Source organism: Lissotriton helveticus, chromosome 7 (assembly GCF_964261635.1).
Source record: "Lissotriton helveticus chromosome 7, aLisHel1.1, whole genome shotgun sequence".
Taxonomy (NCBI): Eukaryota; Metazoa; Chordata; class Amphibia; order Caudata; family Salamandridae; genus Lissotriton; species Lissotriton helveticus.
Window position 1 is genome coordinate 1,065,357,190 of NC_136068.1, and position 16,596 is coordinate 1,065,373,785.

The 16,596-nt window shown below is 44.2% G+C and overlaps 1 protein-coding gene across 3 annotated transcripts in view; it reads left to right on the forward strand.

Annotated features, from left to right (window-relative positions):
• Positions 1 to 16,596, forward strand: part of ENGASE (endo-beta-N-acetylglucosaminidase) — a 225,859-nt gene that overhangs the window by 149,577 nt on the left and 59,686 nt on the right. For all 3 annotated transcript variants that reach the window (XM_078653981.1, XM_078653980.1, XM_078653982.1), the window contains exons 9-11: positions 4,370 to 4,478; positions 5,552 to 5,748; positions 7,021 to 7,184. In XM_078653981.1, coding sequence (XP_078510107.1) covers positions 4,370 to 4,478; positions 5,552 to 5,748; positions 7,021 to 7,184 — 470 coding nt within the window. The remainder of the gene's footprint in view (positions 1 to 4,369; positions 4,479 to 5,551; positions 5,749 to 7,020; positions 7,185 to 16,596) is intronic.

The window sequence follows — 16,596 nt, forward strand, 5'->3', positions numbered from 1 at the left end:
GTTAAAGCGAGCAGGGTAGTGAGCTGGTCAGAGGTGGTAAGCCGTACAAAACACCCTAAGGGGAAGAAGAAGCCTGTGAAAGAAAGCAGAAGTAGGAGTTTAGAAATTAGAGGAAGTGAAGAAATGTCAGCCAGGCCGAAAGGAGGCCAAGAGGAAGATGTTGAACAAAAGGGCCATAGAGCAAAAGCTGGAGGTGGTGATTCAGAGTTTTTGCAAGCTTATCATTTGTACAGTTAATGTTACACGTGGAGCGCTCTAATACCATCCGGTGAAATATCGCCAATAGAAACAATGTTAATACATTAATTAATAAATAAACAAGGACTAGCTGAAGAGAGTTAATCTGCATTAGTGAGACTTAAAAAGTGGGTCACGTGTACATGCTGAGTAGAGTGAACCAAAGAGAATGGATTGATGAGAACATGCCTGGGTGCACTTTGGAGAAATAGCTGAAGAGACTACATAAAGGAGCACGCTTATGAGTGTAAGATGAATGGATGGAGCCGTGGAGGAAGTTAAAGGCAGCCAATTAAGGGCCAACAAGCACACAACCATATTGCATTTGCATAGCAAAAACTCACAACCTCATCTACATACAACTCATCAATATACAGACTCCACCAACACAACACACTGCTCACCTCATTCTCATCAGTGCACATTCCTCAGGGCTCCATGCCTGTGACATCTCAGACTTCATTACACCAAACAACCTGGACGTACTCCATCACAGAAACCTCTCAGTGTTGTTTTCTCATACACCCTTGATGAACTCCACCCCCTCTGGCTAGCGGATTTGTCACGCTGAACACACACCAAGATAGGATGAGAAATCGGCAAAAGCACATGTGGCCTGCCTGCCAAATAAAGCACCTCCATTGAGTCATTCGATCCCCACACCTTCCACGCCCCCCTCTCAGTATCGTAAATAGCTGCCTTCAGTCTGATCTTCAGACCCCTTAGGTCCAACAAGTACTTTACCGGAGACATCTCAGACCTCATCACCTCTGCTCCCTTTCATCACACGCATCTTACCTAGCACTTTTATTTTTAAAACAAACTTAATTGGGGTTTGTCATGCATTAATTAATTCCTTGGTATGCATTAAGACATTCATAGTAATGCACCACATCTCGGTATGGTATTTCGGACTTAATCACATTAAATTAGGTATTACCAACATTCTACAAAAGGTTAATGCATTTCTCAGGAGATAAGCAAGGAACCAATAAGTCCGTACTATCAAATCAGTACAGTTATGAATTCTGCAACAATACATTTCCCCCCACCCTAACCCCAACTGGTCTTCTGCCATGTGCGATGCGGTATGTGAGTATCACTGAAGAAGTAGTTCCGGGGAAAGGTCTTGGAGGGGGGGGGGGGGTGATGGGGAGACAGTAGTCAAAAACAAGGGCGACATGGAAGGTGTGGACGTCTGTTGGTGCTACTTAAGGTATGCTATATAGAGTCTGTAATGGGAATGTCATGGTGCTACTCAGTATGGCAATAAAGTGAATTCTCCTGCAGTCCTCTGGCCCTCATCTGCCTGGGCCTTGAATGTTTCTAGAAAGGCATCCCATGTCAGGGCGTTTGGGCGCTTCCGCAGACCACGGTATTCTTCTCTTCGCAATGCGTGTACCTCCTCTGGCATGCCCCAATGTATGACCTCCTCCCACCAACTGGCCCATATTGGGGCATGAGGAGACTTTCAGCGTCTAGTGATTTGTCGTTTGGATATAGGAGGGCCCAGATCATGTGTAGTAAATCTGCCTAGTCGGCATGACACCTTCGGCAGCGGGTGGTACTGTGGAGAATATTTTGTGTAATGTTTGTGGTGTCAAATAGGCCCTGTGCATTAATGAAAATGTAATTAATTTGAATCTGGAGTTATGGGATATCATGGTTTGGTATGCTGCTAAAATGCACCGTTCCTGATCATTAGGGCTCGATTGAAGTCCATTTCCCAGTTTGTGCGAAGTGGTGTTAGGGAGGGGTGTAGGTGTGCACTGAGTCTTTTTTGCAGCCATTTGACTAAGTGCCTCTCCCTCCCAGCGCCTATTTTGTATACTGCCTGAATGAAGGAGTGTGTCTCGGGTTCGGTACCTGTGGGGGCCATGTGTGTCCGGATAGATCGGGAAAATCTTACCTCGCACTTTGACAACAAAAGAATCCTTTTACCCACTCCTCAATACACTGGACATTAAGTAGCCCATCTCTGAACCCAATAACTGTAAAGTTCACACCCTCAACCTTATTGTGACAGCCTCACCATAAATTCGCTGTAAGACCCTGAAACGACTGAACTGACCACTTGGTCATCCTCTTCTCCATCATTCACGCCACTCCAGTGCACGAAGGCCACCCAGACAGGGGAAAGAAAACATATAGCTCCTGCAAGGACTTCCCCAGTGATGCCCTTCCAGAAGAACGTATCAGCCCAACACTTCCATCTCTGATCAGCCCACATCTTAAGGCCAACATACTTCCCGACAACTAACTTTTTGACTACCCTCAAACACCGCATGCAACACAAACCCGTAGCATCATTTTCCAAGAGCTCTCAATAAACAAGTGTTCCATATGATGATAGGAAGATTCGGAATAAGGCCACTAATGACTTCACTCAACTCAAGACACTTTGTTCTACATGCATGTCTCTCTTGTAGCCAAAGCAAGAGTACCATCAACAAAGTACCCTTATAGAAGCAAAGCACTGATCAAGGCATCTGAGCTAAGCTTCAGTCGCCTCTCTGGCCCACTTGTCCCACAATGACTCAAGTACAAGATCATCAATCACTTATTCTCTGATAAAATAAAGAAAACATTTTTTAACCCACTTTAACAATACCAAGTGCGCGCTATACCACCAATCCCACATGAATGCACCTGCAATTTAACAATCGACAAACTCCTCTGGCACACTGAACTCCTTGACTGCCTGAACGCCAGTTACAATGGAATAATTGTGCATCTTCCATGAAGAGGTACTTCCATGGAACTGTACTCACAGTATTCAATAATGTCAACTCTTCCGTCTTCCAAGGAATCCTCTGAGATGAACTCAAAACAGGACAAAACCCCAACCTCTTAAAAAAAAGCCCACTGGAACCCACATGATTTTGCCTTCTATTGTCTCTTGACAAATGTACCTTTCATTGGAAAAGACATTGAGAAAATAGTCTCTATTTAATTACGTGCTTTGAATCAACAAGAATGACCTTCTATAGATTGACCAATCTAGCTCCAAGTAGCATGAAGACTACTACCCTTTGGGTAGTCCACAATGTCCTCTTAATCAGAAACTACCCCTGCTCCTCCTCTCTGCATTTTTTCAAAATCTTTGCTCAAGCATTGATCTACACCCTGGTATAATTCATGGCCTGCTCTGACACAACCCTGCAATCGTTCACCTCCTCCCTGACCAACCACCAGCTACCTCAAGATACCTGAAATGGTCCATCTTCTGCAAAATGTGTATGTAAGCATCCTTTCGACTATCCTATTCAATTTCTAAGTAAAACACCTTGAGACACTTACCTCTGCATTTAAAATCTTCCTAGCTCACAGCATTAAGCCACTCAAAACTTGTCACTTGTCAATCTAGAATGGGCCTCTCTGAAGCTCAGTTTGTCCAAGAACGAATTCCTCCTGATTTTTAACAACAACCAGCTATCTCAGATACAAGCTTGGCTGACCTCATGACTCTATATGGCTTCACCACCAGCTAACAGCCAGTGGAAAATCACTTGAATCGCTCTCTACTTTGGCTTCTCCTTCAAGGAAAACATCATCAAGAAAACCAAGTTAGCTTGCTATCAGCAAAATATTTAGCTTTTTCTACCCAAATCCAACTTCAGGATAATTATCCAAGCTTTGGTCCTTTTCATCTGGATGGAGGTAGCGTTCTACAATACAACCTCCTCGACACCTCATTGGCACCCCTGAAAAGCATCCTGCAGTCTACAGCATGTATCATTTAAGGTCTGAAGAAGACTGACTATAACACCAGCTCCCACCGTGCACCCACGACCTGAAACAACATAAGAATTAACATCAGAACTGCTCAACCCTTCTACATTTTAAAAAGAAACGGAGGACTCAACTTTTCAAAGTACACTACACTTCCCCCAAAAGATAAAAGTACCACCCCAGCATAACTTGCCTCCAAGTAAACAATTTTGAATTGTATTCTAGGCACACACCCTGTGTTCAGCCCTTCGTTGCTCTCCAGCTGGTGTGCACTATACAGATAGCTCTACATGCACATAAAATAGAGGCCATAAGGCATTGAAGAGAGGGAGCTGCGAAAAGTCAGGGTGTGTGTATGTTGGTTCCTACTCAAATTGCTTATCCATTGTGTTTTTTACAGATTTTGGGGCCTCCTAGAACAGTATCTCCCAACCCATAGCTTGTGCTCCCTACCTCTCACCACTTCCTTCTGCCTGGGCTTTGGGAAGAGAAGATTCTCCTATGGAAGGGTAGGTTCCAGTTGGTGACTGTGCTATGTACCTACTCCGTAAGCTCCTATAACACTATGACTGTCCCTAGTGCCTTTGTTTCTACTATGTCAGCCACTGTGCATACCTTCAGGGCCTCTTCCTTATGCCCTGTATCTTGCAAACTGCCACTAGAACCTCAGCAAATTGCCCACACCATCTGTGGGGCTATTCTGTGTGCCTTTTGTCATGATTATCATAGGCTGTAAACCAGTGGCGGCTCCTCCTCTAAGGCAGAGGAGCTTCGCCTCACAAAAGTTATTATCATTTTATTTTTAGTATCACCAGGCTAGGGCGGGGCAGGGCTTGACTCCCGTGATGTTGGGCAGGAGTGGTTGCTGCACTCTAAACTGCGCATGGCGGTTTGGCCGGCCGTCTTGGCCTGGTCAAACCGTCATGCACACTTTGCATGTTTTCCACCCAGGCTGCATTACACTCTGGGTGGAGAATATTCCCAGGCTCCCATTCCCCATCTGAGCACCGAACCACGGCGCTCAAGCTAATCACAATGCTTCCTGGTTGAGGAGCGGGAGAGAGATCAGGTGGGAGAGACGCGGCGATCAGGTAAGTGAATTATTATATTGTTCCCTCCTCGCCCCGCCACCCCCGTACTGTACCAGCCACCACTGCTGTAAACATTTGAATCCTTACAAATAAAGAAGAAAATTTGCGTTGAAGCCAACAGCGAATATGTGATTAATCATTCGAGTACAGCATTGAGAGACCTATATGGTCTTTACATGGTTACTGTACTCTGAGTTTGCATACTTTATGACTGTGGTTGGTATCCAGATAATGGGATAGCAGCAGGCGTGAAACCTTACTACAGTTTTTCTATATGGTTTTCATGATAGTTTACCTTATATAACCAGTCTCTGCATTATTGTGACTGTAGTAGTTATGATTTTGAGTACCCCTAGGCCTCTTGTGGCTGTACTCATGCTGCCGGTGATTTGTGGCCTTGAATTGTGTGCCCCAAGTGGTTACTATGCAGGTCTGTCCTCTTGTTGTGTGCCAGTGAAGAGCTTACGTACACAGTCATATTTGTCTTGCAGGAAGTGGATGTGGCAGATTGGTGCAACCTGAGTGCCCAAGAGACACAGCCACTGTTTGTAGGCCATGAGTTGGAATCAGACAAGGGGGCACCTGGCTGGTTGAGGACCCAAAGCTGCCAAGAAGATGCTTGGCATGGCGGATGCTCCTTACGTCTGGAGGGCAGTATACCCCGGGAGGCACCAGGTGTCTCTGTCAGGTTAGTACACAACATGCACAGTACCAATTGTTGTGGCGCACCTCTGGGGCATGTGGTGAAAGGATAAGGGGTATGGGGTGTAATGGCATACGCTTGTACAAAGGCGCTGGCGATAGAAGGGTGACGATGTATGCTGACATGGGTCAGAACTAAGGCTGTTTTACCAGAGGACAGGGTCAGCACTTTGGCTGCGGGTACATATGGCAGAGCAACATGTAAGTGTCAAGGCAAAAGGCCAAGTGCCAGTCCTAAGGTTATGAGATGTGCGGTTAGGGGCATAATCATTTTAAGCTGAGGGATCCCAGGGATAGCAGTAAGGAACTGCAGTTAGAGGGCAGGTGTCACTTTAGAGGTTGTGGCGGGCTATGGTTGGAGTCATAAGAGAGGCAGAGCTGTGAGAGTGCAGAGGGGAGTACATATGTTTTACATCAGAGGGCAGGGCCAGAACTGTGGCAGCAGGTGTCGGAACAGAGGCCATGGGGTGACCGGTGGGATTGCAGGGAAAGTGCTGAAGCCTTGTGATGAAATGGAAGGATTGATTCAGTGCTTTAGCACTGGTGTTAGAGTGCATGGTCAGTACTGAGGTCAAGAGCTCAGATTATAGGGGCTAATGCTGGTGCTGCAGCATGAGAGGGCCTTGGCCAGTACCTAGGCCCTGGGTGATAAAACAGGGAGTAATACTGTGGCCATGTAGTGTAATAACAGTAGATAATGTTTATGCAGTGGGGACTGAAGTGAGGCCATTAGCAGCGGGCAGTAATGCGGCTGTATGGTTTGATGGAAGTGGTAATACCAGGGTCATAGGTTGGAGCTCTTTCGGGTTAGGTAGCAGGGCCAGTAGTGAGACCACAGTATCAAATGTTAAGGGTCAACACAAAAGACATTAAGTGAGAGGCCGAGTAGTACGGAGGCAGTAGGTTTGAATCCAGTACAGTAGGAGTTGGCCCATGGGTAGACATTGTTCGAGGAGTAAGGCTGTGGGATTTAAGGCAGTGGGTTGGACTTAGGCCTTTAGTGAACGCAAAAGGCAGTACTAGGGACATTTTTGAGAGAACAAGAGCCAGTACTAAAATTGTTTAGTAAAAAAGGCAGTACCGAGCTTGGAAAGATATTGGAAAGTACAGAATGAAACATTGCAGTACTGACTTATTTTTCTCCATCCTGTTTCCTTTGGATCTGCTTTCTCTCTGCTTTCTTTTCTCTTCCCAACTCTTCCTCAATCCATGTGTTTTTCCCTCCCCCCCCATGCCCTCCATCTCATGGTTTCTCCAGGCTCTTCTCCTTCCAGATGCCTGCACCTCGGAAGCTCCTTCTCTCCATGGTCTATAAACTTGCAAAGGACTCTGATGTTCAGGTGGCCCTGGAGCTCACCACTCAGGACGCCCCCGCCTGCCTCGTGGAGAGTATCGCCGAACCGAACAATAAGCGCAGTGCCGGTAAGCTGGAGAGCAGAGCGTGCTAGTGGTTTTGGGGGAAAAGTATGAAGGGAACTACTTATCTGGCATGTAACAGCAAGTACAGGGGACCACAAGATACTTAACAAGCATAGGACTAGCACATGCTGATGTTGACAAGAGGGTAAGCCCCTCAGTGACAGAGACAAGAGAGTGGGCGTGCAGTGGACACATAATTCTAAGAATTATTTTAGGGACAAAAATTGTGCCATTCTAATTTTCCCATAAAATATTTTGAAATCCATATTTGTTTTATGCTTGCAGTTCCTTTCAAAGAAGACCAGGTTTATTTTCTTTTAATTTCAAAAGATTATTAACTACCATGCTAATACTTGGGGCCCAAACATGCAATATCCAAGATGCCAGAACTAGATCATAAGCTTTGCACTCAAAAAGTGACACAATGTCACATTGTGAATGATATTTTACACATTTTCACATGTATTTTAACAAAGGCAGAGATACCAATGAAAGTTAACGGGGAATGCAAGTGTGAGGACACTAGCTGCCCTTTTGTGGACATTTGGGAAAACTAAACATAATTTTTAGAGCAGGTTTTCTAACTGTAGGGAACTTCAGGTGCATTAGGGAGGTTGAGAGAAAGTTTGAACCTATAGAATGGCTACATTAGTTCATATCATCTTTGGATACTGAACATTTTATGAGGAAGTTGATATTTTCTATAAGAGTCTTTCCATTTGGTGATGGAGGTTGAAGAGAGGAATTTTTGGGACGTTTTTGTTAAAGCGAGATACAGAACATGTAGATGCAAAGTCAGATTTTCTAAGGAATCTAAACGTTCAGCATCGAATTTTTGTAGTGGTTTCAGTGGAGAGCTGGTGTGCGATTGAACAGGCCTATGAGTTGGTGTATGGGCTAGCATACTCCGTTCAGGTTCTGCACTAGATGTCACCACAAGTTGGCGCCGAAAGATAGCCACCAAGTTATGTTATGTTAATTTCATTTATAGAGTTCACGGCTACCCATCGGATTTCCTGGCGCTAGGCATAGGCACATTTGCTGCTGAAATCAATCAGATATTAGAATAACCAGGTTTTTAGAAGTTTGCAACAGAGAGCTGCAGTGTCTAAGGAATTGCGGTAGGGCAATCCAAAGCATAGGACCTAAGAATGCAAATGAGTGTCACCCGGTACGGGCCGGGCGGATTCTAGGCACACAATAAATAAAAGCCCTGACTCGCTGATCTCCATTTCCGGCAGGGCTGGTAGGGAGAGACCATGTCCTGTACATATCTAAGACCGAGTCCAGCCCTGGCTTTAAACATGAAACAAAGAGCTTTGCATTGCACTCTCTTTCCAATTGGTAGCCAATGCAGCTCATGAAGGATAGGAGAGGCTGGGGCGTGTCTTGGAAGCCAGGCAAGAAATATAGCAGCTGAATTCTGCACAACCTGTAGGTCACGAATGCAGGCCTTGTCAGCTGCCGGAAAGAAAACCTTACCATAGTCCATTCTTTAGAGTATCAGGGCATGAATCAATTTACTCTGTGCCAAATGGGGAATAATCCCAAAATGTTAGTTTTATAGTAAATCTGCAACTTGTGCCTGCCCAGAGACCACACTTTGAAAGGGTGCTGCGCTTGCGCCGAGTTTTAGCCAAAGTCTCTTAAAGTAAGGCTGAAGCAGAGGTGGGAACACAACTCCATGGTAGAAACACAGAAATATACCCCCCAGTACAGAGGTGACCTACAGTCACGACGATGCCGAAATGGAGGAACGACAGGACACTGACATTAAGACAGTGGGCACCAAGAAAAGGAATGCACCAAAAAGCCATTGTCAAAGAACACCAAGAGCAGGAATACAAGATACAGTGGAGATCAGGGATAAATTCAAAAGGGTCGGACTCCAGATAAAATAAGTATTCCTCGAATTCAAAGGACCCTGAGGCCATACAACAGCCCGAAGAGCCCCTCGAATCTAAGATATATACTGCAGGAGGCAAACCCTCAGAACCACCCTTGACTCTGAAAGCTAATCAGGAGCACTGGAGGGAGAAGCCAATCTGGGAACGGAAAGCTCAACACCAATGAACACGCCCTCGACGGTCAATGTTGATGCTGAAAATGAAGCGATGGTAGCCAAGAGTAAGAGAACACGTCTTGATGGCGAGATGGAGGTCCTCCTCAGTAAGATAGTGAGCCACTGAATCCCTCTTCGACCCTTAAAGGAAACCCCATTGGAGGTCGTGATTGAGGCTGAAGAACAACCAGATCATCCCGATTTGCCACCGCCAGTAACACTGGAACCAGCAGAAGAGGAGGAGTCCTTCAGATTTGAGTTTCTGAATTCACATGTGGCCCTCCGCCAGAAAATGAATGTGGAGACTGGCAAGGGAAGAACAGGACAGTTATAACCACACAAGGGAAGCCACACACAGGAATGCTGGATAAAAATAATCTGACAATGGTGACAACGCAAGGGGGCTTCCAGGGGCTTATGTCTGACATCGTAAGGGAGGAACACCGCCAAATGGTCTACATTTAATGGTTGATGACCACGCCTACAAACATTTTTTAGAAGTAATTCCAGACCCAACCACTAGATAGCAGAATAATGTACAGCATGCAAATCCAAAAAGCTGCAAAACTACGCCTACTGGTAATTGACCGTTTCGTATTAGAGGCAGCTCTGAACATGAGTCGAAGAAATATCCTAATTCAAGTAGTTCCACAGTATCTTATAGTAGTATTCACCTGAGTGTGTACTAGCATTTATCTAGCCAAGCTCAGCACAAACCGTGTGCCCAGTGTACTCACTTGATGCAAAGCAGGCAAATAGTGTCCATCTGCTTTATTGTGCCTTGTCATGTCCTTTAGGTTAGTTCTATCATGTACATACTAATTACATACATTGTGTCTCATCCACACGACATATTGGTCTTACACAGGTGACCTTTTACCCAGTAGCTTACTTCTGTCTCTCCTACATGAGGCTCTTGGTACCATATCTTAATCCTTGCATCTGACGTACACAAACGTGTCCCCAGGCACAGTAGATTTATTCTGGACAAGGCTCATCACTTTTTTCATTCATGGCCAACAGCCAGCTGTATATGATCATATTCGATTAGAACAGGATTAGCGAATGTTTCCAAAACCTATAGACTCTAGAACAGGGGTCTCCACCCTTTTCTGTAGTAAGAGCTAATTCTGATGAAGGAAAGTCCTGCTGAGCTACTAGCATATTTTATCACTGTAAAATGCCGATGGTATGTATTAACATTACACTATGACAACCCTAAGCACACTTATCAGTAGTAACCCCCCAAACATTTCAGGTGGTTATCAGCAGAATGCTAGGAAAACGTTTATCAATATTAAATGCTTGTAATGAAGTAAAATTCAAATCATCACATGCTGTGTGCCACAAAGTGTAGTACCACAGCAGTAAGTCTCTCCAACTCAAATTGTATTATCGTTAAGCTAACAACTTTAAATGTGTTTTAGAATTGCAATATTATGTCTTCATTCACATATTAGTTTTTGAAAATACACAGTTTTCTATCAAAATGCCTTTCAGCTTTGAGCAATCAAACTCAATTTTCCAGAAGAAAAACCTTTTTAAAAAAAAAAAGCATAATTTATTCTTTTAAAAATCAAATCAGTTTTCATTGTTAGAGAATATACAATCCCTAAACATCAGCTTTTACTTTTCCTTGAGTACCGCCATGTAAAAATGCCTCTCATGGACAAATTATTCTTCAAATACCCAGGTATTGGAATCATAGGCCATGGTTCTTCACCATAACACTAAGAATGCCTCTGTTATGCTAATAATGCCCACCATTAAACCAGGGCTACCACTGTGCCACAGCTGGATGCCCAACATATATCAGTTGTGGCCATTATTATGGGAGAAGATGCTGCCACTCTGTCAGGAATGGCTAAAAGCAGATCAGTCATGCTCTTAATATGTCAGTGATGGCAGCAAGTATGTAATTACTCTACTTATGTGCCCAAAATAGTCAAGGACGAAAATATTATAGCTATGGCACAATTATACATGAATGGACACAATTGCATCAGAGATAATACTCTTATGATGGAGACCAGCGTACATATTTGGCAGTCCTTGACGCTAGGAGTAGTTTTAAGGAATCCACACTGTTTATTTAGGAAGGACACAATGTCACACACCCACACAAAAATGAATGTGATGTTTTTAATTTTCCCTGCTCTGGATGCATACTCTGTTCTCTTCAGTTCTATGGTTGATCATGCTCCCAACTATCATATTTTCACTTTAGTTCTTGAAATCACACCCTTTGGTGGGTCATCCCTGGTTACTGTTGCTACTATTCTTTGATGTCACATACCGTGCGACTGATGGAGCCGGGTGGATAATATGGCCAACCTCTTTCTTAGGTAGATTTAAAGTGGATAAAGATGGTTCATGTGGCAGACCCATAGGCCAATACTGCATCTTCCACATGCTTCAACACCCTCCGCTTACTCAGCAAGACCTTCAAATGGACCCACCCCCCGAATCCAGGAAGACCGTCACCTATGCACCCATCATCAGCAGGCTGGACTATGGGAACACCCTCTATGCCGGAATCAACAAATCTCTACTCTACAAACTTTAGACTGTCCAGAAGGTCGCAGCTAGACTCCTGCTCAGCATCCCATGACAAGACCACATTACCCAGCATATACGAGACCTCCATTGCCTCCCCGTCGAAAAAAGAGTGATTTTCAAGCTGCTCACACACACACCTATAAAGGTCTCCACAACACCGGACCCCAATACCTCAACAAATTAATGTCCTTCTACACCCCCAAAAGAAACCTCCGCTCCGCTGACCAGGTCTTGGCCAAGATCCCCTGCATCCACAGAACCAGTACAGGAGGCATACCCTTCTCCTACATCATGGCCAAGACCTGGATCAAGCTACCCCTCGGCATCAGATGAAGCACCACACTGAAAGCATTCAGGAAGAGCCTCAAGATCTGGCTTTTCGAATGACCTGAGGTGCCCAAATCCCCCCACACAAACTCCTCCAGCGCCTTGACACCCTCACAGGTGAGTAGTGCGCTCTATAAATCCCTGATTGATTGATTGATAGGCCACCAAAGTGTGTGTTTGAGTGTTATCAAATGGCCGTGCGATTGGTTTGGCTGTCTGTAACTCTTAAGGGTAGTGGAATGAGCAGTTTTGCCTTTTACAATATAAAGAGAATCTCCCAGATTGGCTTGGTTTGCTTCACCTCTGAGAGCTACTTTGAGGGTGCTGGTGAGCTACCAGTAGCTCCCGAGCTACTGGTTGGAGACCCCTGCTCTAGAAAAACCCTATAGTGACCACTTTAGTATAAAAGACCCTCACTCCCCCTTAGACATGCAGACGACAATTTCCTTCCAAGCTGAGACGAAGCTCTGCTAGATGATCCTTCGACAAGCAGAGATCTGACATCCCTTGCGGGTGCCTTCCTCGACTCAGAGATGGGGGCCTACATTCAGAACCATCAGGTGAGGGGTTAGCACTTCCCCGGGGAATTCTTGGGTCCATTAGGACATATCATAAGCACTTACACATACATGCTTCACCTACACCTCTAGGGTAGGCATGGTTAGGTAGGCTACGCATCGTAGGAGTACGCCAATGCTATTGTTTTCTGTAATATGCTTTTATTCATCTTAGCACTATGGTAGAAATGTATCTACTTTTTACAATATTGGTACTAGCAATTACATTTGTCTGCTCCTGTCTTGATTATCGCAGCGAATATGTTTCATACTAGACTGACGCTTAACCAATAAATAATTATTGAAACTGCTCCAATAGTCAGTCTATGTACTCTGAGAAAAGCAAGCACAAGTGACTGAGCAAAAGATACCGTATTGTTTCCACGATACCTTAGATTCGGGGTTGTCATGTTCAGTGGTTGCCAGAAACTACATCCACCGCTATAGAATACAGGGCGGTGGTAGTGGCACCATAGAGCTAGCTGGTCTAATGGCTGACTCATCCTGGGGGGGTGTCCAGAGTCTGTCTGCACACCAAGCCCTCAGTTTAGGTCATCCAAAACGTGCAGGTCCTAGGAACTACACAACCGTCTCAGAGGAAGCAAACACACTCATTATAAATCTTTAGCCACAGGAAATGCCATCAATACTGTGCCAGTAAATATAATGCTTTGTGTTAGCAATATGTTACCAAAATTCCTGTGCCACAGATGAAAAATGTGAAATGCTTGTATGCTTTCAGTATCTTATCCCAATCTGCCCCCTTTTCTCCTTAGCAGTACCTTCTCAGTTCTGAGAAAGTCCTTTCTAATTCTATTTTTCATACTTCCTCCTTTCACAGTAGTACTCTCTATACTACCCATCTCCCTCTCTGTTCAGTGGCTGCCTTTCACTTGCTCTTTTTCTCGATGCAGCAGTTTCTTCCCTCTACATAACTGTTCCTGCTGTCCCTACTCTTCTCCTCTGCCTGATGGCTTTCGAGTCTAAATTCTGAACTATACCTTATTGTAGCTTTCCAGATCTGTACCATGAGATGTTGGGATTCTTCTTTCTCCAAACCCATCTCTGTGGTATCACTTTTTAAAGAGTACTTTGTAGATTTAGGGCAGTGTCTTCACCTAAGAACCTGGAATCATTCAGGTAGGAGTTGTTACTTTATTTCATGTTAGGGCCTTATTTTACAGCCACAGCCTGATAGATCTGTTAAGGCTCCATTCTCCCTCCAACTGTAATCCACTTCCACACTTCCACACATCACACAGACACCACCATTCCATGCATCATTATCCACACTCTCCATTCTATATCATGCCCATGTTTACACAGGCACATTACTACACCGTCACCTTTCCTTACACACAGGACGAACCAGACATGCCACGTCAATACATATCTCCACTTTCAAAGTATAGAAGAAGTAGACATTGGGAGCTCTGTTGTCGGTCAATACATTTACTGTATGATTAATTAAAAGCTTTTACATGATCATAAAAAGGCTATACATTAAAATACTGCAAGATCCGCAGTAGTGCTTGGTACAGTGATGAAAGCAATCATATATTCTGGTAAAATGATAGCAGCAACATGTTTCCATCTTAAAGTAATATAAAGTGCTTAATTATTACGACAGTCTTGTCCTTAATGGAGCAGAGTGCTAGTGACTGACAAACTGCACATGTCTGTGGATAAAGTGCATATGAAGTACCTAACAGAGTTCGTATTGCTCCAGAGATCAAAGATGGATGTAATGTGCTACTTCAGCATTCAATCACGGCCCTTCCGGGACATATCGGCCTCGCAGCAGATGTCGTCATAATTTGTTGAGCACTAATTCGGTTCTGTTCCTAGGAATTAGGCGCATTAACTGCCCTCGCCCCCCCCTCCGAGAAAGACATAATACCCTTGCTGTGTATGTGCAATCACAAACCTCGCCAAATGGCCAGATAGCCGAACTAGTTTCAAAATTGTCCATTCTCTGGCATCAGCCTGTTAAGCCTTGTACAATTCTTTTAAATGTGTTTGTATGAGGCTGATGTATTTACCAAATGTGACCAACTCATTGGACTCAGTGATGGAGAACACCAAGTTCTTTGCCTCATTACAGGTACGAATTCCGTGCACATGGAACAGTGGTTTTAACAGAGTACGTTGTGCTTGCAACAGTGCAGGCAGCAGCAACGTAGGTGATCACAGGACTCGTACTTGTAGGCGCAAAGTCTGCAGCTAACAATTTTAGATAGCAATTTTTCGACTGATCTGAAGCTTCACCCCCCCACCCACTAGCGCCTTGAGACCCTCACAGGTGAGTAGTACCCTTTATAAACCCCTGATTGATTGATTGATAAGGTTAGCATGTCTCAGAGCAGAACCCATGTCAGCAGTGTAAAGGTTGAATATCAGGAACACAAGTGCGCACCCCTGTTTTAAGACATTATTTGTATTGATTGTTCCTGTTAGAAGGGTCCGCTATAGCTTAACTCTAACCCAGGTGGAGATGTATAATGATATAATTGCTTGCAAAATAGTATTTGAAATGCCCCTACCCGCTTAGTTTGTTCCACAAGATGTCCGCTCAACAAAGTCGAGTGCGGCGGAATAGTTGGACAAAAAACTCTCCAAGAGGGGCATCCGTCGCTGAATGGTGGCCTGGTGGATTAGGTAGGAGAGTTTCACTATGGTATCTAGGGTTGACAAGTTTGCTCAAAACCTAGTTTGATAAAGCAGTATTCTCATTTACCTGCACCCAATGCTCCAGTTCTTTCAGGAGAACGGAGGCATATTCCTTTGCTTCTGTATCCAGGAGGGCAATGAGGCATTAATTTTCTGGATCCTCCTAATATCCATTCTTGAATATAGGATGCAGAATCGAGCCCCTCCATCTCTCTGGTCCCAACTGATAGACTAGGCATGATTGATGCAAGAATAGGAGTATTGCTGACTCTGAAGACCCGTGTTGGAATGCCATTGGGACAGGTGGCACCAGAAGGTTAGATTTTTCTTAAGATTTTATATACTCCATCTGCAATTAATTGCTCCTCGTTGCTCCTAGTTTCCATAGGGGAGCCTGGCAGACCCGAGTCTTCATAGCATGCCTTTGTAGCTAAATATAGTTTTTTTAGTAGTCTCCACTGTTATTCATCAATTATATTGATGTAGGCCAATCCTGGACATGCTTTGTCTCTGATGTATCGACATAGGTCTGCTTGGTTCTGTTTGCGCAGTAGGGAATATATGTATACCCACTCTTTGTCCACTTGCTCATGTTTTGCAGCCCAAACTAAACATTTGTGTTGTTTGTTTAAAGCCCGTAGCTTTATCTTTGTTTCTTCTTTGCTTGATTTTTTTAATATGATTTTTCAAGTTTTCTTAAATTCTGTCTGCTTTTTGTGATTTCAGGGTGTAAAATTGTTACACCATTTTTGGTGGTGTCTGTATAGACTGCTGATGTAACCATGGAGTGTTAGCGAGTGCCTGGCGATTTTCGCCATTAAATGTGTACCACTTGTCCAATAAATATTTGCCAGTTTGCTTCTTGAGGCGTAAAACACTTTGCTAGTTTCCAATAAGACACTTTCTTTCTTTTGGCAAACTAGACCCCATTTCACACTCTTGATCAACTGTCAATGTTTGTCTCCAAGTGAGAAACACACTGCCATCTGAGCTTTTCGCCTACTAGTGCTGTCTTAGTGCAAAGAGGAAATTAATCACTCTTGGGGCGATCGGGGATTAAAAAAATGTCTAGGGCATTCAGGATATTGTTAGTGACAAACACATAAACGAGGGTGCTTATTCCCTTCAAATTGTCTTGAAATTTTGAAACCAAAGACTTATCTTCTAGTGCATATTGGCGAGATTTAAGACTATAATTTGGGAATATGGAGCATAGTGGGTTTCTACCCTGACCTGCCAG